At 42.5% G+C, this 24,975-nt stretch overlaps 1 protein-coding gene across 1 annotated transcript in view; it reads left to right on the top strand.

Annotated features, from left to right (window-relative positions):
• Positions 1 to 24,975, top strand: part of RGMB (repulsive guidance molecule BMP co-receptor b) — a 116,907-nt gene that overhangs the window by 15,711 nt on the left and 76,221 nt on the right. Inside the window, exons 2-3 of the mRNA XM_056537551.1 lie at positions 8,621 to 8,786; positions 10,836 to 10,883. Of these exons, the coding sequence (XP_056393526.1) occupies positions 10,882 to 10,883 (2 nt within the window). The 5' untranslated portion in view covers positions 8,621 to 8,786; positions 10,836 to 10,881. The remainder of the gene's footprint in view (positions 1 to 8,620; positions 8,787 to 10,835; positions 10,884 to 24,975) is intronic.

Below are 24,975 nucleotides of genomic sequence, written 5' to 3'. Positions count from 1 at the left end.
CCCCATTAAGACCTACCACATGGTCTTTACTACTGCTTGCTCAATTTATTTGTTCTTTGTTGTTCGTTCTGTTTACTTGTTTTCTGTCCCGTTGGTCCTCCATCACTTACTTTCTCTGATAATGGATATGAGAGGCTCCTCTTGCGAGCTGCTAAGTGTAGATGTATCCTCTTCGACGGGAGTACCTGCTCCTTTTCAGTTTACTGTGCTAATGGTTCTGCTTTGCGTTGATGTATACTTTAACTATGGTTATTAAGGTTGTGTCTATGAATGTGCGGGGTCTTAACTCACCGTATAAAAGGTCTCTGGTGTGGAGGGAGGCTAGACGCCTGGCGGCCGATGTCCTCTGTATACAAGAATCCCATTTATTAGCCCTAGATGCCCATAGACTCCAAAATAAGAGATATCCACATATCTATCAAGCGCATGCTGTTCACAAAAAGGGAGGAGTGGCGATTGCATTTAAGAACACCCTGACGGTTACTGTCCAGCACTCTGTGATAGATGATAGAGGTCGTTTTATAATTATTGTGTGCTTACTAAACAATGTTCAATATACCTTAGGCTCCTTATATGCGCCTAATGCGAAACAGTGTACCTTCCTCAGGGCATTCTTGCGCAAATTGGAGTCCTTGAGAAAGGGACACTGCCTACTGCTAGGAGATTTTAATATGACCATGTGGCCTAGTGTAGATTCTACTTCGCCCAGTTTGAAAAAAGAACCCACAGGTTTCTTCACTAGTGTGTCCCAAAATGACCTATATGATGTTTGGCGTATATCCCACCCCACGGAAAGGGACTTCACCTTCTTTTCTCATGTGCATAAGATATACACCAGAATAGATTACGCCCTTACCTCCCACTCTCTCCTATCATTGGTTTCAGAGGCCCAAATTATGCCCATAGAATGGTCGGACCATTCCCCCATAAGCGTAACCATTAAAGAATCGCATAGCACCCGCCCGACCTATATTTGGAGACTTAACCCACTAATACTCCATAATCCTGAATACTCTGAAGCGACCAAGTTGGCGGTTGATGCCTACTTCCGCATTAATGATACTGGTGATGTCACAGACCCCATGCTTTGGTGTGCGTTTAAGGCTACAATTAGGGGCCACTTTATTAGCCAAACAGCCTATGACAGGAAGCTCCGCCAGACCAAAACATTAGAACTCCAACAGCGCCTTGCGGATTTACATAGGCGCAATAAGACCTCGTACTCTCCATCACTAGTAGGAGAAATTTCTCAGGTTAGTGCTACCCTACACTCCCTCTCTTTACACAGCTACGAGATGGCATTGAGAAGGCTCAAAATGACATGGTATTGGCAGGGTAATAGATCTGGCTCTATACTGGCTAAACAACTTAAAAAACGTCAGGATAAGGGGAGAATCCCCTTCCTTACTAAATCTGATGGTTCTATAGTTACTGATCCTCAAAGTATAGCCAATTGTTTTGCAGATTTTTATAGCAAATTGTACAATCTTCAACATGACATTGCTACTCCACAGCCTGATGAAGCAGTTATCTCTTCTTTTCTGTCCTCTATGTCCCTCCCCTCTCTGTCCGCGGACCAAGCATCTGATCTTTGCTCTCCCTTCTCCACAGAAGAAATTCTTGAATGTGTGCATTCCCTCAAGCCCTCGAAGTCACCTGGCCCTGATGGTATTACAAATGAATTTTATAAGCGATTTGGCCCTTCCGTAGCTCCCTTTTTGACCAGAGCGTTTAACCGTATTAAGGAGAACGGTGTGCCCCCTAAGGAGATGTTGGATGCTCTGGTCATTACCATACCTAAACCTGGTAAGCCACTGGACTCTACCCTAAATTACAGACCAATCTCTCTCCTGAATAGTGATATTAAATTGTATGCCCTGGCTCTTGCTGCCAGGTTGAATAGGGTTTTGCCGGACCTAATTCACAGGGACCAGGTTGGCTTCGTCAAGGGTCGTCAAACGGTGGATGGTACGAGACGCTTTCTCGACATCATCACAAAAGCGCATTCCGATCGGACGCCTTCTCTCTTGCTATCCCTTGATGCGGAGAAGGCGTTCGATCGAGTGCACTGGGGATATTTGCGAAGTGTGCTGCGTAAGTTTGGTTTTCCCCACTCTTTGGAATCCGCCATTATGGCACTATATACGCTCCCATCTGCTAGAATTTACACGATGGGTACCCTTTCTAATAGTTTCTCACTTAGCAATGGGACTAGACAGGGGTGCCCACTATCCCCCCTTATATTTACCTTAGTTATGGAGCCGCTTGCTCAATCCATCAGGGACTCCCCAGACATTGCGGGCATTCAAATAGGTAAAGTAGACCACAGGATTGGCTTGTTTGCCGACGATGTTATCATTAGTCTCTCCAACCCCCTAAGCTCTTTAGGCCCAGTTATGGACATTATTGATGCCTTTAGTCGAGTTAGCTTTTATAAGATTAACCCCACAAAGTCGTGTATCTTACCATTGCAGATACCCACTGAGCAACAGCGAGTACTACAAGCTAAATATCCCTTTCAATGGGTCACTGACCAGATTCCTTACCTAGGCATAGTCCTTACTGCGTTGCCTGATAAGACAATTGCTTCTAATTTTGCTGTTGTGCGGTCCCTGCTTACCAAAGAAATTGATCACTTCTCCAGGCTTCCTGTCTCATGGGCGGGACGTGTTGCCACTGCTAAGATGATGCTGCTCCCTAAAATTTTATATTTTTTTAGATGCCTGCCGATGATAGTGCCCGCCTCCTTCCTCTCACAACTACAGAGAATGCTCTTACGATTTATTTGGGATGGTAAGCATCCTAGGGTTGGTGCGAATATATTGTATCGCCCTGTGCATGAGGGGGGTATGGGGGTGCCGAACCTTAAAATGTACTATCACGCTGTTCTACTCGATCAGCTTAAAAAATGGTGGTGGCAGGACGCTCCCCCCCTGTGGGTAGATATTGAAGCTGCTGTCCTCAATGTTTCTAATTTTAATAACTTTCTCTGGGCATTGCGCTTTAACCCTACCTTTGCTCCCTCTTCTCCTTTCTCTACTATTGCGGCTGCTATCAGGTTGTGGAGTAAGGTGGCGCGAATTAAAAGTCTTTGTCCACCTAGAGTGAAGGATATCCCTTTAGCTGCTATAGGAGACTATATTCTAGATATAGATTTTAAGCCCTGGATAGATGCGGGCATCCTCACTGTGGCATTGATTAGCGATGCTAATGGGTTGATGCCTTTCACTGATATTGTACGCATGTTCTCTATATCACAGAAAGACTTTTACAAATATTTGAGGCTTAGACATTTTTTGAGATCCCTCCCTTGGGATAGCTCTCGGCCTCGCACTGCGTATGAACATCATTTCCTGTGCAGGGACTCCTTTACTAGGGGTATCTCCCTTGCTTATGTAGCTTTGACTGGGGAGGAGGGGGAAATGGACAGTACGTTTAAGTCCAGATGGGAGGAGGACCTGGCACGCAGATTCACGGCTGAGCAGTGGAGCTTTGTCTTTGACATGCACAAAAAATATTCTAAATGTGTTAATCATTTCGAAGCTTCTAGGAAGCTCCTATACCGATGGTACTACACGCCGGTTCGTCTGGCTAAAATATACCCTACCACCTCCCCAGTGTGTTGGCGATGTAACCGGGAAAGTGGTACCTTGCTACACGTGTGGTGGACTTGCCCGTTAATTGCACCTCTTTGGACCGAAATTAAGAAGTTATTGGACAACCTAGTGGATTGCCCCTTCTCATGGGGCCCAGAGAGTGCACTACTATTCCTGTCCCTAGAACAAGTTCCCCCGCATTATATGACCATTTTATATCATATTCTGACAGTTGTGAGGGCTCACATTGCTCGGAGGTGGAAGTCGACTGAGGTGCCGGGTCTTCCTGCCATTCTGGCGGAGGTGCATAGTAACCTCGTGTTGGAGGGATTGATAGCGAAGAGGTGTGGGGCTTCTAATAGCCGTATAGCTACTCTGTCCCAGTGGACGGACAGTTGTTCGACCTCAATTAGGGTCGTAGATTAGCTAATCGTATATGCACGATGTATCTCACTCTGATATGTGTATTATGATATGTGTATTATGATTATGATTGTATTGGTGGTCTCTCATTCCTTGTTTTATACTTTATATATTGAGGACCTTACTGTTGTTCTGTTGGTTCTGCTCCTTTAATAGGTGCTTAACTGTACTGGTTTGTGTTATATGAAAATTTATAAATAAAGTTTTAAAAAAAATAAATAAATAAATAAATAAATAAATAGGTCCCATTCACCTCTAGACTAATACCAGAAAAAACTGATACATGATGTTTGTGAATAATTGTAATACTAATAATTAGAACTGTAATAATAATAATAATTAGAACTGTGCTTCAAATTTATGATGAAAACTAAATAGTATTTATTCATATAAAACAACCGCTAATAAAATGATATGTCATATAATATAGCAATGTATCTGACAATACCTCCTTACACAGGGCCCTTGTCTGGAGGAAAAATGTTATACAATGACCTTAAAAATTATATAACATGTTGCAATACCGCAAAGAGTCTTAAATCCAATAATCCAGCAGAGATATAGTGCAGTTAAGCAGGTATGCATGTATTATCCAAGTCTGCATTTACATATGTTTGTGCAGCATATATTTACCGGCTTGAAAAGATAATGTGCTGAGCTTTAAAGCTGTTTTTGCTGTCCGTCCTATGGAGGCCAATGTGCGCTGGCGTGCGCACCGGCGACTGGTCTGTTTGCCGCAGACCTAGCAATGTCGCCGATCATGGAGATAGATGTTGGAACTCTGGCGGTGGAAACAAGCCTCATGGAGGGATTCTCAGCATGTGACGTCAGCTCTGCAGCACTAGTCAGCCCGTTAGATGGTATTGATAGGAGCAGTAGCAACCAAATGCTGACGGCTGGATTAATGTTGGTAGAAGCGGTGGAAACCAAATGCAGGCGGCTGGATTAATGTTGGTAGAAGCGGTGGAAACCAAATGCAGGCGGCTGGATTGGTGGTGAAATACTGCTATATACTGCAGCAATGGTGCAATGGTTCCTCTTATGGCGGTATTGTCGTGGTAAAAAGGCTCTAGACGCGTTTCAGGGTGCTGTATATATTGACCCTTTCCTCAGTAGAGATAATATCTCTACTGAGGAAAGGGTCAATACATACAGCACCCTGAAACACGTCTAGACATTGCTAGGTCTGCGGCAAAGAGACCAGTCGCCGGTGCGCACGCCAGCGCACATTGGCCTCCATAGGACAGACAGCAAAAAACAGCTTTAAAGCTCGGCACATTATCTTTTCAAGCCGGTAAATATATGCTGCACAAACATATGTAAATGCAGACTTGGATAATACATGCATACCTGCTTAACTGCACTATATCTCTGCTGGATTATTGGATTTAAGACTCTTTGCGGTATTGCAACATTTTATATAATTTTTAAGGTCATTGTATAACATTTTTCCTCCACACAAGGGCCCTGTGTAAGTAGGTATCGTCAGATACATTGTTATATTATATGACATATCATTTTATTAGCGGTTGTTTTATATGAATAAATACTATTTAGTTTTCATCATAAATTTGAAGCACAGTTCTAATTATTATTATTATTATTACAGTTCTAATTATTAGTATTACAATTATTCACAAACATCATGTATCAGTTTTTTCTGGTATTAGTCTAGAGGTGAATGGGACCTATTTATTTATTTTTAATTTAAAAATCCCAATAGCAAACCAATTCTACTCTGTGCAGTTCCCGAGACAAGCAGAGATGTCAGCAGAGAGCACTGTTGCCAGACAGAAAAGAACAACTCAAATTCAGCAGCTAATAATTATTGGAAGGATTAAGATTCTTTTAATAGAAGTAATTTACAAATCTGTTTAACTTTCTGGAGCCAGTTGATATAAAAAAAAAAAAAAAAAAAGTTTTTTTTCCTGGAATACCCCTTTCAGTGGTTAAAGGGGTATAGACACCTTAGAAAAACATAACATGTTGCTGGGACTATGATGAAAGGAAAAAAAAAAATATATTCCTGACTTCCACTGGTCCTCCGAAGCTCCAGTTCAGCTCCTTCTGGTCCCTCAATCGCCTGTCTTCTTTGAGACAGGACAACGCTGTGGCTAGTGGTTGGGTAAGTGGGCAGGTCCTGGATCAGGAAGAAGACAAAACATGAGGGACCAGAAAGAGCCAAACAAAAGCTGTAGAAGACCAGTAGGGGATCAGGATAAGTAAGTAAGGCTTTTTTTTTTTTTCACCAAGGGACCAGCAACCTATTCGGGCAAACAAAAAACAATTCAGCCATGAAGATGTTCATAGACATTAAATTTTACTGTCCAAGTAATTGTATACAGTGTCCAAACTATTGCAACCGCTGTAGGTGCCAGGGTACAATGAACACTTTTCTTTAGTGCACATGATAGTACAAAGCAATGGACTTTCACTACAATGTGACAGACAAATTATAATTATATGGTTCCGAATAGATAAAATAACTGAAGAATGTATGTATGATAAGTATAGGATGAGGGATGAAGCTAAGAGGGGACAACTGGAGCAGTTGGACCATACTGTAGACATATGGTAGGCTGGGCAGTTGGCCATACATGTTAACTACATGCATCCTAGGGATAGGGGGGAAGGAAATGGAGACTATGGGTTCTAAATATGAATGGTTAGACTGATGAATGAAGACTATGTGATGATTGTCCATCCAACAGTTATCATGCTAAACTTCATAGGCCAAGAGCGGAGGGTGAAGGGCACTTAATGCCAAAAGATCTTGACCTCCTCCTGTTTATAAATAGGAATTAAAATTCAGTGAGATTAAATGTATAAAATAAACAACAGAGTTGGGCGACTCTACAGTAAGATCTGCAAAACTGGAATCTAATGAATCCTTAGCCATCGATTCATTTAGTCTTGTAAAATATTTGTTTAGCTTTTCAAGTCCATTATCTCATTTCAGACATATTCAAAATTGAAAAACTGGGAAAGTTGAGCAATTTTTACAAGACTAAATGAATATGCAGCTGATACATTAGATTTGAGTGTGATGAATCTTACTGTATAAGAGCCATGTGTTTTGTTGCCTATGAGACATTAAACTGCACATTCACTTCAGATAAAAGTCATCCACACCTGCTAATGTCACACATCTCATGTGTGTGGGGGCCTCCTGACTGCCACCGATGGCAGATGTCAGGGTAAAGAGAGATATTGCCTTTTCCATGCATAATACTTTGTCCCTATGGGAGATAACCTGCTGCCAGAGTTGCCTAGAAGTCCTTTATTCTCCTCTCCCCAAGAGAGTAAAGAGAAAGCAGAGGGTCGACAGCTTTACCCATGTGTATGACCATCTTTACAAGTGGTTTTGTAGATGTCACGAGCTCCAACAGCTTTTGTGAGTGCATCTAAAATATGAAGAATCCTGATTAGTTTAATCATACAAAAACTATAGACGGCATAAGCCTAGCTTATGACCTGCAATAAAGTGAATAGGTATTTTTGCAGCATTTTCATTAATTTTTACCTTGGAATGCTCCATACTATATAATGGCATATATTATATATGAAGTGGCAAATATTGGCATATATTATATATGTAGTGGCAGATATTGTCATATATATATATATATATATATATATATATATATGTATATGTATGTAGTGGTAGATATTGGTATATATTATATAGGAAGTGGTAGATATTGGTATATACTATATATTTAGTGGCAGATATTGGCATATATTATATATGAAGTGGTAGATATTGGTATATATTATATATGTAGAGGCAGATATTGGCATATATTATATATGAAGTGGTAGATATTGGCATATATTATATATGAAGTGGTAGATATTGGTATATATTATATATGTAGAGGCAGATATTGGCATATATTATATATGTAGTGTTAGATATTGGCATATATTATATATGTAGTGGTAGATATTGGTATATATTATATATGAAGTGGTAGATATTGGAATAAATTATATAGGAAGTGGTAGATATTGGCATATATTATATATGTAGTGGTAGATATTGGATATATATTATATATGTAGTGGCAGATATTGGCATATATTATATATGTAGTGGCAGATATTGGTATATATTATATATGCAGTGGTAGATATTGGCATATATTATATATGTAGTGGTAGATATTGGCATATATTATATATGAAGTGGCAGATATTGGCATATATTATATATGTAGTGGTAGTTATTGGCATATATTATATATGAAGTGGTAGATATTGGCATATATTATTATATTAGATATATATATAGCGATAAGCTTCTTTGTGATTAGCTGATATACTAAGTAACAGTTCGTGGCTCAAGGCTCTTACATGCTTTGTATGTCTAATCTGCTTTCACAACAATAGTTGGGAATGTATTCTGTTTTCAGGCATGGTCCATCCTTTGTCTGTCTGGAAATGATACAGAGGGGTGAGTGTTTCAGACATCTCTGGCTTCTGTCTGATTTTTTTCTTGTGCCACCCATGCCATAATGCCACGCCAGACAGTCCTTACTTCACGCTGCTAAGTGTGTCACAGTTTGCAGTGACAAGAACCTTCGTTTTTTCTCTTACAGACGAGAAATAAAACACGCACAAAGAAAAGGAGAGCCAGGCAGGCAAAGGCAATGCAAGCACTTCCAAGTCCCAGATGAAGGCAGCAGCAACCTGACTTGTCTCTATGTCTCAGCAACCCTCAACAGCTGGGCATTCCACCTAAAGCCTTCTTCTGTCACCTCACAGGTAAGTGCTGTCAATGTCTCCAACTTTATTCGTTTGCTTGTTTGTCCAGATGCAATAATATGATTATGGTGTCTTAGGAGGTGGGGCGCTTACATATATTTATTTCTTCTTTAGTCTATACACTTGCCATTGCAAATAAATAGAAAGATCATAGACGTGTCAGTCATGCAGTATAGGTTTCACTGTGTTCCAGAAGAAAAAGGGCATGAAATCTATTTGTTCAGCTTGGCACATAGGCATGCCAGCTATGCTGTGTTCAAATATTGAATGTACAAATATCCTAAGTACATATTGCTTAGCCTTGCCTATGTTAATACACCTTGCACAGGCTGACGCTGCCAACCAGGGTGGGCTTGCAATTGTCAACTTTTGGATCTGCTTTTCAGAGTGGGGTAAAGATGTGTGTTTTCTAAACAGTGTTGTAAAACTACAACTCCCAGCATGCCCGGACAGCCAAAGCCACACTTTATAAAACACTGGTGTAGATGCATTCGTATAGTATTCAGGGCTTAGAACTATGTTTAATGTTTTTGATCTCCTTCTTTTAGATCAGTGTTTTCCAAACAATGTTCCTCCAGCTGTTGCAAAACTACAACTCCCAGTATGCTGGACAGCCTTTGGCTCATATATGATATGTTAAAGCAGTCTTTTCCAACCAGTGTGCCTACAGCTGTTGCAAAACTACAACTCCCAGCATGCCCAGACAGCCTTTGGCTGATATGTTAAAGCAGTCTTTCCCAACCAGTGAGCCTCCAGCTGTTGCATAACTACAACTCCCATTATGCCCGGACAGCCTTTGGCTCATATATGATATGTTAAAGCAGTCTTTCCCAACCAGTGAGCCTCCAGCTGTTGCATAACTACAACTCCCAGCATGCCCAGACAGCCTATGGCTCATATTCGATATGTTTCCAAACCAGTGTGCCTCCAGCTGTTGGAAAGCTATAACTTCCAGCATGCCCTTTGGCTATCCGGGCATGCTGGCAGTTGTAGTTTTGCAACCGCTGTAGAAACAGTGTTTAGACCAGTGTTTTCCAAACAATGTGTCTCCAGCTGTTGCAGAACTACAACTCCCAGCATGCCCGGACAGCCCAAAGCTGGAAAACGCTGTTTGGAAAACACTCTAAAAAAACGATCCAAAACATTAGACATAGTTTTAAGTTCTGTATAGGAATGTGTCTACACCAGTGATTTCCAAACCGTGTAGAACCAGCTGTTGCAAAACTATAACTCCCAGCATGCCCGGACAGCCAAAGGCTGTCCGGGCATGCAGGAAGTTGTAGTTTTGCAACAGCTGGAGGGACGCCGGTTGGGAAACATATCATATATGGACCAAGCGTACCAAATATGAGCCAAAGGCTGTCTGGACATGCTGGGACTTGTAGTTTTGCAACAGCTGGGGACACACTGTTTGGACAACACTGGTGTAGACACATTCATATACAGGGCTTAGAACTTTGCCTATTTATTGTATATGACTTTGTTTTCATGTTTACATGATAACAAAGAAAAGACAAACAAGCTTAAAAATCAACAAAAAAGTGAAATATTTACAAAAGAAAAGAACTGAAATGTTAATGGAAACCGGAGTATGTTACTTGACCAAAGGTTTGGAGTTTGTCCCTGCAAATGGGACTGGGACAAGTAAAGATCAGAAAGGCCAAAAAGCATCTGGTCCTGTTAGTAATTGACTTTACATTACTTCACCTTGAAAAGACATTATTGACTGAGTATTCTCACTGTAAAGCTTTTCCCTGAGAGCTTAGCTAATGGGGAGCTGAGAGCGTTTTAGGACTGGAGGCTGCGCGTAGTTTAGCAACTTACCTTAGGCAATAATAGGCTTGGAACACTTTGGATCTGAACTCGTGCAACATCCAAATCCTTAGCAAATTTGCTATTATTGTGATCATTTATTCATGCTCTCTCAAGCTCCCTGGCAGCGATACTTCATACTAATAATATTTGGCGGGCTCGCCCAGGGAGCTTACAATCTAATCTGAGGAACAGATGCTAAAATAAAGGGCTTATCCCCCTAATAATGTTTTTCAGCTTGAAGATTGGAATGATTCATTAAACGACATCATCTTATAGTACCATGTAAGTATTGCTATATGTTCTGTGTGTATCCACCTGTTACTATTGCTTCTGTCTGCTGTGATATATTTAACTCTTTCCATTCATTCTGGGCTTTTGCCTTCTTGCTCCACGCTGCATGTTCTTTCTTTTTTCTCTATCACGTTCCGAGACAACCCCAGTTTTCATTGTTCCTTTCTTTCTTTCACTCCTTCTTTTACATATCTCCTCCCGCCTTTCCAGCCCTTACCTCCCCATTGTCTGTTTTTTGAGTCTCCTTCACCTCCACCCTGCCTCTCCCTACCCTTTCTACACTCTTTGTCTCCTTTTCTTTGTATCCAATTCTCCATTCTATCCTTATTAATTATATTGATTTTTCTTTGTAATAACCAGCAACATGTGAAAAAGTTAATTCATCCCTTTGGAAAGATGACTTAGGTCTTGCCTTTTTTTTTTTTAAATATTTCTTTAGATTGACCTTCCTTTGAGCAGAAAGTTAAGTCTTGGTCCTTCACACATGGCTTCCGGGAAAAAAAAAAAAAAAGCAAGAATTTATTCCCATTAAAGTCCATTAATGTATCTTGCATGTGTTCGAGCACATCCCAGCTGTATATCACTTTTGCTGTGTTCCCAACAGTCCCTAGGCAAAACGAAGGAAATGCGATGTGGCCGCGAGATCTTTGTTTTAACAATATCTGCCAAATTACATGGTCTAAAGATGTGTTGAACCAATAAGGCAAAATAGGAAAATATTAAAATTGCCCTGGGTCACAGCGGCTTATTGCTCGACACGGATAGACTTAATGAGTTAGAAGATTGTAAAATGATGTTTTTTTAATAACGTGCCCAGAGTGTCACAAAGAGCGATAATGTAATTGTATTGTAAAAACTGTAAGATTTTGAAGTGTAGCTGCAAAATTAATATTTTGTAACAGGGCTATAAATGCATAATAATCATAAATATTCAAATGCAAAGTACACTGAATTATTGCCAGACTTTTTTTTTCTCCAGCTGCGCTCAAGCTGATTTGCTGCTTGTTACAATTCGGAATCGTATAACTCAACACTGCCCTCTGTTGATACTATCTTGGATGCAAAATCGTAGAATGTTGCAGAATCTTGTAATACCTTTTTATTTGACAGTATTTTGTAAAGGCAAGTTTTCGGGAGTCCTTCCTTTATGTTTTGCATCCACTTTACTGGACTAATATGGCTATTCCAAACTACTTTGCTATATTGGGCAAATACATACAATACTATAGCCACAAAGAGAATGAGAGGGGAACACTGACAAGTATGGGCTGTTAAACATGGGTTAGTATAGAGAGAAAATAAATTGAGACATAATAAATTCACTGTAAAAAAGAAGTGTAGAAGGGCACTGACCAGAGTAGATGTCATCTAGATTTTCATACAGAGGATCGGAAATGCGGGATGGCATGGATAGATGCTACCGAGGGCGCTCAAGCGCCCTCGGTAGCATCTATCCATGCCATCCCGCATTTCCGATCCTCGGTATGAAGATCTAGATGACATCTACTCTGGTCAGTGCCCTTCTACACTTCTTTTTTACAAATACATATAATGCTTATGAAAAATGTAGCTTTTTACACAGTTTCATATAATAAAAAAATATAACCAAATAAAAGGCGTAAATGATAGAAAGTGCAAGGGAAAGTCATGCTGTAAAAAAATTTCTTATGGGAACATAATCTATAGAATTGTATGGACTCAATCACATGTTGCTCACAATAGTCTTTAAATATCAGATAAGTCATCAGATCCCAACAAACAACCACAGATGTGTTGCTTTAAATGGGCCCTGTCAGAATCGAAAACTCTTTTTATGTTGTACATCTTGGCCAAACATTAAAGGGGTACTCCGCCCCCAGACATCTTATCCCCTATCCAAAGGATAGGGGATAAGATGTCTGGTTGTGGGGGACCCGCTGCTGGGGACCCCCGCGATCTCGGCTGCGGCACCCCAGACATTCGGTGCACGGAGCAAACTTTGCTCCGTGCCGGATGACTGGCGATGCGGCCGCAGGCCCACCCGGGATGTCACAGCCAGGCCCCCTCAATGCAAGTATATGGAGGGGGCATGATGGCCATGACGTCACGAGTGGGGCACGGCCGTGACGTCAAGAGCCTCCGGCGCTGTACCCAGGAGTGGGACCACCGCGATCAGACATCTTATCCCCTATCCTTTGTAGTATAGGGGCGGAGTACCCCTTTAACCTTTCTTATATACGTTATAAGACATTTTTTATCTCCTTTATTTTAAACAGAATCATGGCTTATATATAAATAAAAAAAAGACCAATAGGGATCCCCATACCATCCAGAACATGGTCCTGTTGGGCTGCAGTATCTTCTTTGTCCATGCTGAAGCACAGACAGGGATGAAGACCAGTAATTGAGGGAGGGAATATCACTTCTCTTTGCTCTATTAGACTCCTGTCTGAAAACAAAGAGGATGAGGTTACAGAGCAGCCTGCCATGATAAAGAGACCCTGCACAGCACAGCACACTCAGGAAGGAAGTGAATGCATGGGGAGTGCGGGCAGGCTCAGTGCTTGCCTCGGACATATAAGAATTTAAATATCCTTAAGACTGCATTTATATATTGTCCACAATTAATGTCTTGGGTGTTTTTAAACAACAGTTTCAGGGTATAAGAGGATAATGATTTACCCACAGCAAAATGTTATGCTTTACTTTCACTCTTACTGTGTTGAACATGATCATATAATACTGTTTCCTATACACCAGTCGTAAATATTACCACCATACAGTCATGAAATGTTACCTTCCTAATGCAACCGAACAAAACTATAAGTAGAAAGATATTACCAGTGAAATTGCTACATACTGCCACACGTATCACTGCCACACCATGACAGCTGTCATTACCCATACAGACCTTATAAGAGATTACAGTGCAGTTACATCCAGTGACTCATAGGTGATGTCTTCTCTGATTGAAGGCATTCACTTTCCTTTTTCTTCTCCATCTAGCCCCTGGACAATTTCTTCCAGCCATGACTCTCTGCAGAACATGCCAGACAAACATCTCAGGCTTCCCATTTTATGAGCATCTATATATCCCAAACAGTAATAATGCCCCCTTGGGGACGTAAGTGAGTTAGGGGGATAGAGGTAGGTGGCCCCCTCTATATGTTGATAGGTCGGTTCCCTTGGTAGACAGCTTTCCCCAGTAGGTAGTTTGCCCCATTTCATAGGTTCCTTCATGTAAGTAAGTACCTCCTGTTGGTAGCTCCCTTTATCAATATATATTTATATAAAAAAAAACATACCAAACTTCACTTGGCTCTTGCTCCTCCTTCTCTCCGCCCTGCCAGGGCATGAATGACAAGTGATGCCAGAGCGCAGAGGAAAAGAGCAGCCTCTTGCGACCGTTGAAAAATAAATTATCCTCTATCATCCCCCGCCCCCCCCCCCCCCCCCCCGCAATCACCATTATGGGACCACGGCACTCTCAGCGAGGAGTGCGTGTCGTCTACCGGTAGACGGCATGTGCTCCATTCATTCCTATGGGAGCGCCGATGATGCCCAAGAGCTGTACTCAGGTATTTTCAAAGCTGTACTCAGGTATTTTCAAAGCTCCCATATGAGCTCACCTCACTGAGCATCGGGTCTCGTCCTGGTGATCACAGGGGGCCTCAGCTGTCCCCCCCCCCCCCCCCCCCCCCCCCGTGATCAGCTATCTGTCCCCTATCCTGTGGAAAGAGGATGTTATTTTTCACCGGAGATCTCCTTAAGGGTCTATTCACACGTACAGTATTCTGCACAGATTTGATGCGCAGGATTTAAATTGTGTTGTCATTCAGTTAACATTGAAATCTGCAGCAGAAAATCTTGCGCATAAAATCTGCGCAGAATACTGTGCGTGTGAATAGACCGTAAAGGGGTATTGACACAATTGCTATACTATGCTCTGTCACTGTAAGAATGTCATTAGGACGTGCTCACGGTTCAATGCATTGAGTGCTGCCCACCATGCAGGTTGAGAGATGCCCACCATGCAGGGGAGGGGAGGGGAGCCAGCGCAGTGCCCTCTTAGACCTGCTGAGGTGATGCATTCTGGAGTATACAAAAGGCTGGTCCTGGTTCTGGTTCTGCAGCATTTCTACATCAATGAGAAAAATCTGCAATAAACCTGGAGCATTGTTTTGTTTAGTTTTTTGTTTTTTTGTAGGAGATGGGTAGAGTAACCAACCAGCAAGCACTGACATCTAACAAGCTGTCTAAAGATATTGGGGGAAATTTATGAAAACCTGTCCAGAGGAAAAGTTGCCCAGTTGCCCATAACAACCAATCAGATCGCTTCTTTTATTTCTTAAAAGGCCTGTGAAAATGAAAGAAACGATCTGGTCGCTATGGGCAACTCAGCAACGTTTGCTCTGGACAGGTTTTGATAAATCTCCCCCGGCATTCTTCATTTTGGAGGAAATTCTTGATAAGATCATAATCCCTAGACATTTTTATAACACAGTGAAAAATTTCACAGTGAAAAACCTGCAGCAGTTCAGCAGTCAGTGTGCCTTTACAGGATCATGTATATATTCCCTAAAATCTGTGAAAAAAAAGTGATTGACTAGGGACCAGGTATCATATGTCATTGAGTCTAATACATTTTACCATAGACAAAACCATTGATGTATTTATAGCCATGCAACTTTCCAGATCCTGTAGGGCATGGTACAAATTGTAATTCCTCCCTTAGAAGTTTTATTAGACACCTTCATATTAATCACTCTTAATAAAGAATACGGAATTATTTTTATTGATTTGAATTTAAACTTTTTTTTTTTATTCATGAAATTGATATAATATAGACCCTTAACAGAGCCTCCATATAAACATTGGAAACAAAAATATTTACAATGGTTAAACGAAAAAGCAAACAGAAAAACACATGCAACAAGAAAAAAAATTCTCCACCCCCAGAAGAGGGATGTGCTTCACTTCAATAAGAGCGTAGAGAGAGTTAACAACAGATTTTCCAATGTGAAGATGGGAGTGGGGGAAGGGCATTGGCAATGTGTATTCAAGTGGCAGAGACCATTCATGTAGATTAGATGGCACTTCACACTTGCTGATAACAAACCCTCTAATCTGGGTTCACTGCCTCTTAATATGACTTGTGATTTATTTACTGTAATGTTTTCTTTACAGAATATTTCCATAGGAGGCAGCTTGTGTCTGTACCTGAACTTGAAGCTTCCAGAGAACTAGTGTAATAGTTAGCAGCAGACCGGTGTCTTGTGCGCCCCTCCCCCTCCCATTACGTACATGTTGTCACTACATTCCTCTCCCTTTGGCTTCAACTAAAACTGTGAAGTAATTAGGTGAAGACAGGCGGCAGATAATAGGGGCTAAGGAGGGATATCTGAGAGTGCCGAGTAAGCACAAGTGACATTCAGCTTCTCTCTATATGATGTTCGCCCTATAATTCTACCACAGCAGAAGCAGTTGTTACCCAGCCATGAGACGTGACTGACACTCAAGTCATTCCACTTCCAACCATCCCACTGACCAAAACATGGAGCCATTACAAAGAGCACGTCTTGCTCTGGTGGCTTTGGCTTATTCGTGTATTTCAAGTATGCCTGTTGACCTTATCTCGGTAGTAAGGCTTCCCTCGCAGAGAACAACATACCATAAGTACTACCACAAACTGTCCATTCCCACTATGGGACTCTATCTATTGGACTCCTCCCAGGCATTAAAGGAGAACTCCAGAATATAAAAATTGTGGCCCATACTGCCGGCAGTAAAAAAATAAAGATGTACATACCTTCCTCCGCTCCCTCGGGGCCTCCGGTAACCGGCTCCGGTCTCCGCCGCATCCACTTCCTGGTTGCCGGTGGTCGATTGAATCATACTGCGCTCAGCCAATCACCGTCCGCAGTGAAGTCCCGACTTGGCCGACGATAGGCTGAGCGGCAGTGTGACATTTTCGGCCCCAGCCGCAGGTGCCGGTGTAGTGAAGAATTTTGTGTCCTGAAGCGTCTTCACACTGCCGCTCAGCCTATCATTGGCCGAGTCGGACTTCGCTGTGGCCGGTGATTGGCTGAGCGCAGTATGATTCATCCGACCACCGGCAACCAGGAAGTGGATCGCGGGGGAGACCGGAGCCGGGGGAGCGGAGGAAGGTATGTACATCTTTATTTTTTTACTGCCGGCAGTATGAGCCACAATTTTTATATTCCGGAATTCTCCTTTAATGGCACATCTTGTATTTGAAGATGAGACTATCACTGAAAAAGTTGGAAAAAGAGGCGTACCATGGAACTACAGCTTTGTATAAGGCTTTATATTCCCAGACTAGGTATATACAGTGATCCCTCAACTTACAATGGCCTCAATATACAATAGTTTCCACATACGATGGTCTTTTCTGGACCATTGTAACTTGAAACCAGACTCAACATACAATGTACGGACAGTCCAGATGTGTGAAACATGTCACTGGCCAGAAGAACTGACCAATCAGAATGAGCATTCACTGGTAAAACTCCTGTATTCCTAAAGTGTATGGACTGACTGGCTGTCTGGTAGCGCCCCCCTACAGTACAGGGAGGTATTACATGTTCTGTACTATTTACCTGTGCCAGGGTTAGCTGCTCCTTTGGACACCAAGTAAGGGCGGCTCCATTTTAAATTTTTTTAGGACATTTTGTGTACTGTACAGGACCCTGAATAAGCTCTTGTCCTCTACATAGACCCGCGTTTCCCAACGAGGGTGCTTCCAGCTGTTGCAAAACTACAACTCACAGCATGCCCGGACAGCCAAAGGCTGTCCGGGCATGCTGGGAGTTGTAGTTCTTGCAACAGCTGGAGGCACCCTGGCTGTAAAACACTGAATTAGACCGTGATTTACAGCTCCCAGCAGATCTCTCTTACTTTTATATGGAAGGATTTGCTTTATCTATATTAGTTATCTACTTATTTTTCTTTAATGCTCACTTTTTCCTATTTTTAGATGACATTTTGGTGGCTTCAGAACCAATTACCAGGTTTCCATAGAGTTATGGTCTCACAATACAATGGTTTCAACATACAATGGTCGGCCTGGAACCGATTAATATTGTAACTTGAGGGACCACTGTACATCGAATAGCAGCTAGTCCCACAAGAGAAATCTAAAGAGCACCCTAATGCTAGTTTTATGGGACAGTAGGAGATGGGTAGAGTAACCAACCAGCAACCAGCAAGCTGAAACTGTCTTAAGATGGCATTCTTCATTTTGGAGGAAATTCTGCATAAGCTCATAGGCCCAGATTTATCAAACTGTGTGAGAGAAAAAAATAGTGATTTTCCCCCAGCAACCAATCACAGCTCAGCTAACAAGCTCTGGTAAAGTGAAACCTGAGCTGTGATTGGTTCTTGTGGGAAAATCACTTCATTTTTTCCAGTTTGATAAATCTGGGCCTATATAATCACTAGACATTTTTCAAGGCTTTTTAAAGGGGTACTCTGGTGCTTACACATCTTATCCCCTATCCAAAGGATAGGGGATAAGATGCCTGATCGCGGGAGTCCCGCCACTGGCACCCCGTTTGTAATCAGTGCCCGGAGCGTGTTCGCTCCGGGTCTGATTACGCTCGACCGCAGAGCCGGCGGCGTGTGACGTCACGCCTCCGCCCCCGTGTGACATCACGCTCCGCCCCTCAAAGCAAGCCTACGGGAGGGGGCGTGATACACGCTCCTGGCACTAATTACAAAAGGGGTGCCGTGTGCATGGTCGCGGGCGTCCCCAGCGGCGGGACTCCCGCGATCAGGCATATTATCCCCTATCCTTTGGATAGGGGATAAGATGTGTAAGCACCGGAGTACCCCTTTAATGGGTCAAGCCTTAAAGGGGCATTCCAAGATAGAACATATCCCCTTCCACAAGATAGGGGATAAATGTCAGAACATGGGGGGGCCCAACCGCTGGAAACCCCTATCATCTTTAGAATAAGTTCCGTTTTTGTTATGACTCTCTACTCCATTCATTATCTATGGACCTGCCGGAGATAGGTGAGTACAACACTCAGAAACCTACCTCAACTCCTATAGGAAATGAATGAAGCAGCAGCATGCATTCTCCGTTCATAACAAAGTTCTCGAGATCACAGAGGATCCTAGTGGTTGGCATCCTCTCATCTGTGGATAGGGAATAAGCTTCTATGTCAGAATACCCCTTTTATTTACAGGGAAGCTACCTTAAAGGGGTACTCCACTGCCCCAGCGTTTGGAATATTCTGTTCCGAACGATTGGTTACGAGCTGCGGTGCCTCTCGGGATGTCACGCCATGCCCCCTCAATGCAAGTCTATGGGAGGGGGCGTGGTGTCTGCCACGCCCCCTCACATAGACATGCATTGAGGGGGCGTGGAGTGACGTCACAAGGGGCATAGCCGTGACGTCACGACCCCAACAGCTTGTAGCCAATCGTTCAGAACAAAATGTTCAGAACGCTGGAGCAGTGGAGTACCCCTTTAAATGGATGGCACTAGAGAGTCAGATCTTTTCCTTCTGAAGGATAGCTACTTTGCATTTTTTTTTTTCTACGGAACATTGCATGGCCTATAGGACTACATTTTCCAGATCGTAGTCTCACTAAGGAGACACCACATCCCCTCAGACCCTTTAGGCATTTCTCCCTTTGTCTGCTAACCTTGCAGTACTTGACAATAGTATCTTTGCCCATAGGTGGGATCAGCAATACAATTGGTTTCTAGTGGCTCGTTAAATATATGTATTTAATAAGGTTATAGTAAGCCCATTCTATATGTAACCTTTTACATGATAAGTAGTAGGTAATAGGCTACAATGTATATGAAAAATGTCACTGTTATGAGAATCCTCTGGCTTCAGAGAATCTCACTCGGTTATCACAGAGATATCACTCACCAATGCCATGACAGCAGGGTAATCTGTTTTTAATTTATCACTTTTAGATACCAAACCTCATGGCAATTATTCTTATGCTCATGTCTATTATAAGGTTATTACAGAGGGTTTATGAGGGACGACCTCTGATCTTTTATAGCCTTGGCTCGGCTATTAAATGGGCATCCGAATATCGATATGAAATTCTGAACATTTGTCACAGATCTCCTGCAATAAAAGAGAAATAAAATTATACTCCGCAGCATATTGGATTTTCACATGTTGACTAAACATAATAAAATATCATTTATAATACAATATTAAAATATACTAACACTGGGATTTTGTGCAAAATAAACACTGAACCACCAAAGGAGCAAATCAACTGGAATAGGACTAGAAGCGGGTGGACTGGCACCTAACCAACTTAAGGGGTACTCCGCTGCTCAGCGTTTGGAACAAACTGTTACGAACACGGGAGCTGGTGCCGGGAGCTCGTGATGTCATAGTCCCGCCCCCTTGTTACGGCTGTAGCTGTAGTAAGCTGAGCCCAAATAATTCAGCCAACACCTCCTTTGACATCTTTCAAAAAGTTGGTTTTGCAATAAATAATCGGCTTACAGCATACCCTTTGGTACTTGCTTCAGCCACATAAAAATAGCAGATCAGAGTCAGTCAGTTTATGCTGAAGCTAATACATGTGTCCTGACTCTCTCCTGGTGACAGATGTTAAAGGGGTACTCCAGAGAGGAAAAAAAAAATGTTTTCAGATCAACTGGTGTAAAAAAGTTATAAATATTCGTTATTTACTTTTATTAAAACATCTTAACCCTTCCAGTATTTACCAGCTGCTGTATACTACAGAAAAAGTTGTGTAGTTCTTTAGAGTCTGACCACAGTGCTCTCTGCTGCCACCTATGTCCATGTCAGGAACTGTCCAGAGCAGGAGCAAATCCCCATGGTAAACCTCTCCTGCTCCGAATAGTTTCTGACAAGGACAAAGGTAGCAGCAGAGAGCACTGTGGTCAGACTGGAAAGAACTACACAATTTCCTCTGTAGCTGATAAGTACTGAAAGGCTTAAGATTTATTAGCAGAAGTAATTTACAAATCTGCATAACTTACTGGCACTAGTTGGTTTAAAAACATTTTTCTTCCTCCAGAGTACCCCTTTAAGGGAGAAAGATGCCCAGTCCTTTGTCCAAACAGGGGATAAGCTGTCACCAGAGGTGGCTGCCATAAAGAACAACTGTCGGCTCAACTCTTTACAACTTGACGTGTGTAGGGTTGACCTTGAATGTGTAGGGTTGACCCATCACCAGCTTCTGGCTATCCATTTCTCTTTTCATTGTCGACTACCTGGCTGTTTTCTGTCTGCCCTCTGTAGACCACCTAGAGAGGGATCCCTTTTATGACCTTTGTATGCCCTATTATGGCATCTGAACAGGGGTTGTCTGTGAGGCACCCCTCTAGGACGGCAAATGAATTAGGTCAAAAGAGATATCCCAACATTAAAAGCGTTTTGCCTATAAATAGGGTACATGATAACTAGCTGTTTGGTGGACATCCGACCTCCATGAAAGTAGAGGTCCCTTGTTCCCCAAGTGAATGGAGCAGCAGCGCACTTGCTCAGCCACGAACTCCAGTCACTCTATAGGACTTCCGAACCTAGCCGGAAGTCCTACAGAGAATAAATGGAAAGGTGGCTAAACATATGCACTACTAACAATTGACCAATGTTCTCATAATAGGTGGGGATCCCAACAGTCAGACTATCATAGGGATAAAAGCTGGAGGCACATATGTTGGGAAACACTGGGATAATCCCTTCACTGTTAACAGATAGTGACCATTTATCATAGCATACATAAGCCAAGTATTATAATAATTTTATAATATCTTCATAGGTGTTACATTGAGGGTGCGTTCACACTGTGGAATGAACACTGAATCTCCGCTCGCGGAATTCAGCGAGCAGAGATTCAGCCTGGCAGCCACCATCGGCGGTAGGACCCCATGGCACTGCGCCGTCTCCATTGACAGCTATGCAGAGCTCACGGAATTCCGCACAAAGAATGAACATGTTTATTCTCTGTGCGGAACAATTTCAGCGGTGGAATTTTCTGCTGCTGAAATTGCTCAGTGTGAACAGGTCTTGCGGAAACCCATTCACACTGATGTAAAAGTTTACCGTGCTCTATTAATATACTGGGGTCTTATGTTGTAGGGGGCCTTTGGGCTCTCTTACACACCAGGACCCAGGTGCAACTAGTACCTTTTGCATATCTCCTGCTACCACCTGTGGATATAACATTATTATTCATATTAGTAGTAGTAGTAATAAATAGTAATAATAATAACAATACCGATGATGATAATAACAGTAATAATAATAAATCTGCTTATTTTTTTACACAGATTAAAGTACATAAAATATGATTAATACAAAAATAATGTAAATAATAAAACATGAGAATCATGTTTTTGATTCTAATAAAAGTAACACAAAAACAGGAAAAAACAAACACAGTTGCAAGCGTCCTGGGCTAACACGGCGCAGCATTATTTTTTACCTTTAAGTGAAAACATTTTTCTTGGTCAGTAAACACGCATTTGGCAAAGAGAATATTAGTCTGTACTTGAGCGCATTAAAAGGAAAAGGACGCATTGTAGGTGGCAGTTGTCAACACATTCCTCCGGCAGCCCTGAATGGGGACTATTATGAGGTCTGGCCAGAAGAAAAAAAAAACGGGAGCACATAGCTGAGTTCACATGGTTTACTAGTGGCTTCCTCTTGGATGCTGGATAGCATGGAGAAGCATTACTCTATGATAGCTGTAATGTGCCAGAGATTTGTCAGAGTAAAATTAGATGTAGGACCACCCATAAATGCTGGTGTTCACACTCCTCCACCATCGGGACTGCAGAAACAACCGGCCGCCCAACATATGCTGCGTCTTCTGTTCCTCTCTCATCCTAAGGTTTACAAGAACATCCTGAGCTGCAATATCATTCAGTGAAATAATACTGTATAAAATATCAGCTTTTTCTCTGGGGTACAGCACAGCCATATATGTGTTCTATCTTCCTAATATGCATTGGCTCTCAATTATTAAAGGGGTATTCCGCCCCTAGACATCTTATCCCCTATCCAAAGGATAGGGGATAAGATGTCAGATCGCCGCGGTCCCGCTGCTGGGGACCCCCGGGATCCTCGCTGCGGCACCCCGCTATGATTACTGCGCAGAGCAAGTTTGCTCTGTGCGTAATGACGGGCGATACGGGGGCCAGAGCAGCGTGACATCATGGCGCCGCCCCTTTGTGACATCACGGCCCGTCCCCTTAATGCAAGTCTATGGGAGGGGGCGTGACGACCGCCACACCCCCCCCCCCCCCCATAGACTTGTATTGAAAGGGTCGGGCCGTGACATCACGAGGGGCGGAGCCGTGACATAACGATGCTCTGGCCCCTGTACTACCCATCATTACGTGCAGAGCGAACTCGCTCTGTGCTGTAATGATAGCGCGGTGCCGCAGCGGGGATCCCAGGGCTCCCCAGCAGCAGGACCGCGGCGATCTGACATCTTATCCCCTATCCTTTGGATAGGGGATAAGATGTCTAGGGGCGAAATACCCCTTTAAGCTCTTTCCAACTGGGATTATAATTTTTTTTGGCGCACATTGTTTGCTACATGTCTGCACCAGGGCTGCGCCTGTGGCATAAATTCTACTAAACCAACAAAAATCTAATAAAACCCTAAAAATTTGGCATGGCAATAAATTTGCATAAGAAACCTACATATTTATTAAGGTTTCCTACTAAGGCCATGTTCACACAGTCAAAAATGTGTGAAATGTCCGCCCCTGAAAACATGGGCCAACATTCCCCGCATCTGAATGCTCCGGCGGGCGCTAGGATAGCTCGGAAATGCCCTGTCTCATAGATAGCAATGCTTTTCCAATAGAAATCACGCAGAAAGAATAGACAAGTCTATAAAAATTCAACTGTGTGCACAGCGCTGCAGAATCCCATTGAAACCAATGTACTCTGCTGCAGCAGAATTTTATAGTGAAATATTTTGGTGGAATTCCGTCTGGAAATTCCGCCGTGCGAACATAGTCTAAAAAAGAGAATTCTGTCGGGAAAATTGCTGACCACAAAACAGATGAATAGATTTTCTGAAAAACCCTACAACACCACACCAATCACTTCAATTCTGGTCCTTTGGAATGTTTTGGATTTGTTTTTTCTAAATGATTTTTCTTGATGCTAGTTTTCCTACTTATCATTTTTTTGTTAGAATAGAAACATAGAATGTGTCGACAGATAAGAACCATTTGGCCCATCTAGTCTGCCCAATAATCTGAATCCTATCAATAGTCCCTGGCTCTATCTTATATGAAGGATAGCCTTATGCTTATCCCATGCATGTTTAAACTCCTTCACTGTATTTGCTGCGACCACTTCTGCAGGGAGGCTATTCCATGCATCCACTACTCTCTCAGTAAAGTAATACTTCCTGATATTACTTTTAAACCTTTGCCCCTCTAATTTAAAACTATGTCCTCTTGTGGTAGTTTTTCTTCTTTTAAATATCTTCTCCCCCTTTAGACTGGGTTCCCATACAGGTTTTTTTTCTGGTGTTTTTTGAAAAACTGCCACTGCAGTTTTTGAGCCAAAGTCAGAAGTGGATCGAGTAGGAGGGAGAAGTATAAGTCTTTTCTTTTTTACCTCCTATTCCCTTTGAATACATTTGTGTCTTTGGTTCAAAAACTGCAGTTTTCCAAAAAATGCCAAAAACCTGCGTGGAACCCAACCTAACTGTGTTGATTCTCTTTATATAAAAGTCTCTATCATATCCCCTCTGTCTCATCTTTCTCCCAAGCTATGCATGATAAAGGAGTACTCAGATGAAAATTAACTTATCCCCTAACCACAGGATAGGGGATAAGTAGCTGATCGCGAGGGGTCTGACCGCTGGGGCCCCTGCGATCTCCAGGAGCGATCTGTCAGTGAGGAGCAAGTGTCGTCTACTGGTAGAGAGTACACGCTCCATTAATTTCTATGGGAGCGCCAATGACCAAGAGCTGTACTTAAGTCGTTTTGGAAATGAAATGAATGGAGCGCACGCCGACTTGGCACATGCTCCTCACTGAGCGCCGGGTCCCATCCTGGTGATCGAGGGGGTGCCCCAGCAGTCGGACCCCTCACAA

Source organism: Hyla sarda, chromosome 1 (genome assembly GCF_029499605.1).
Source record: "Hyla sarda isolate aHylSar1 chromosome 1, aHylSar1.hap1, whole genome shotgun sequence".
Lineage (NCBI taxonomy): Eukaryota > Metazoa > Chordata > Amphibia > Anura > Hylidae > Hyla > Hyla sarda.
The sequence above is the reverse complement of the archived record's forward strand: the minus strand, read 5'-3'. Positions and strand labels throughout refer to the sequence as shown.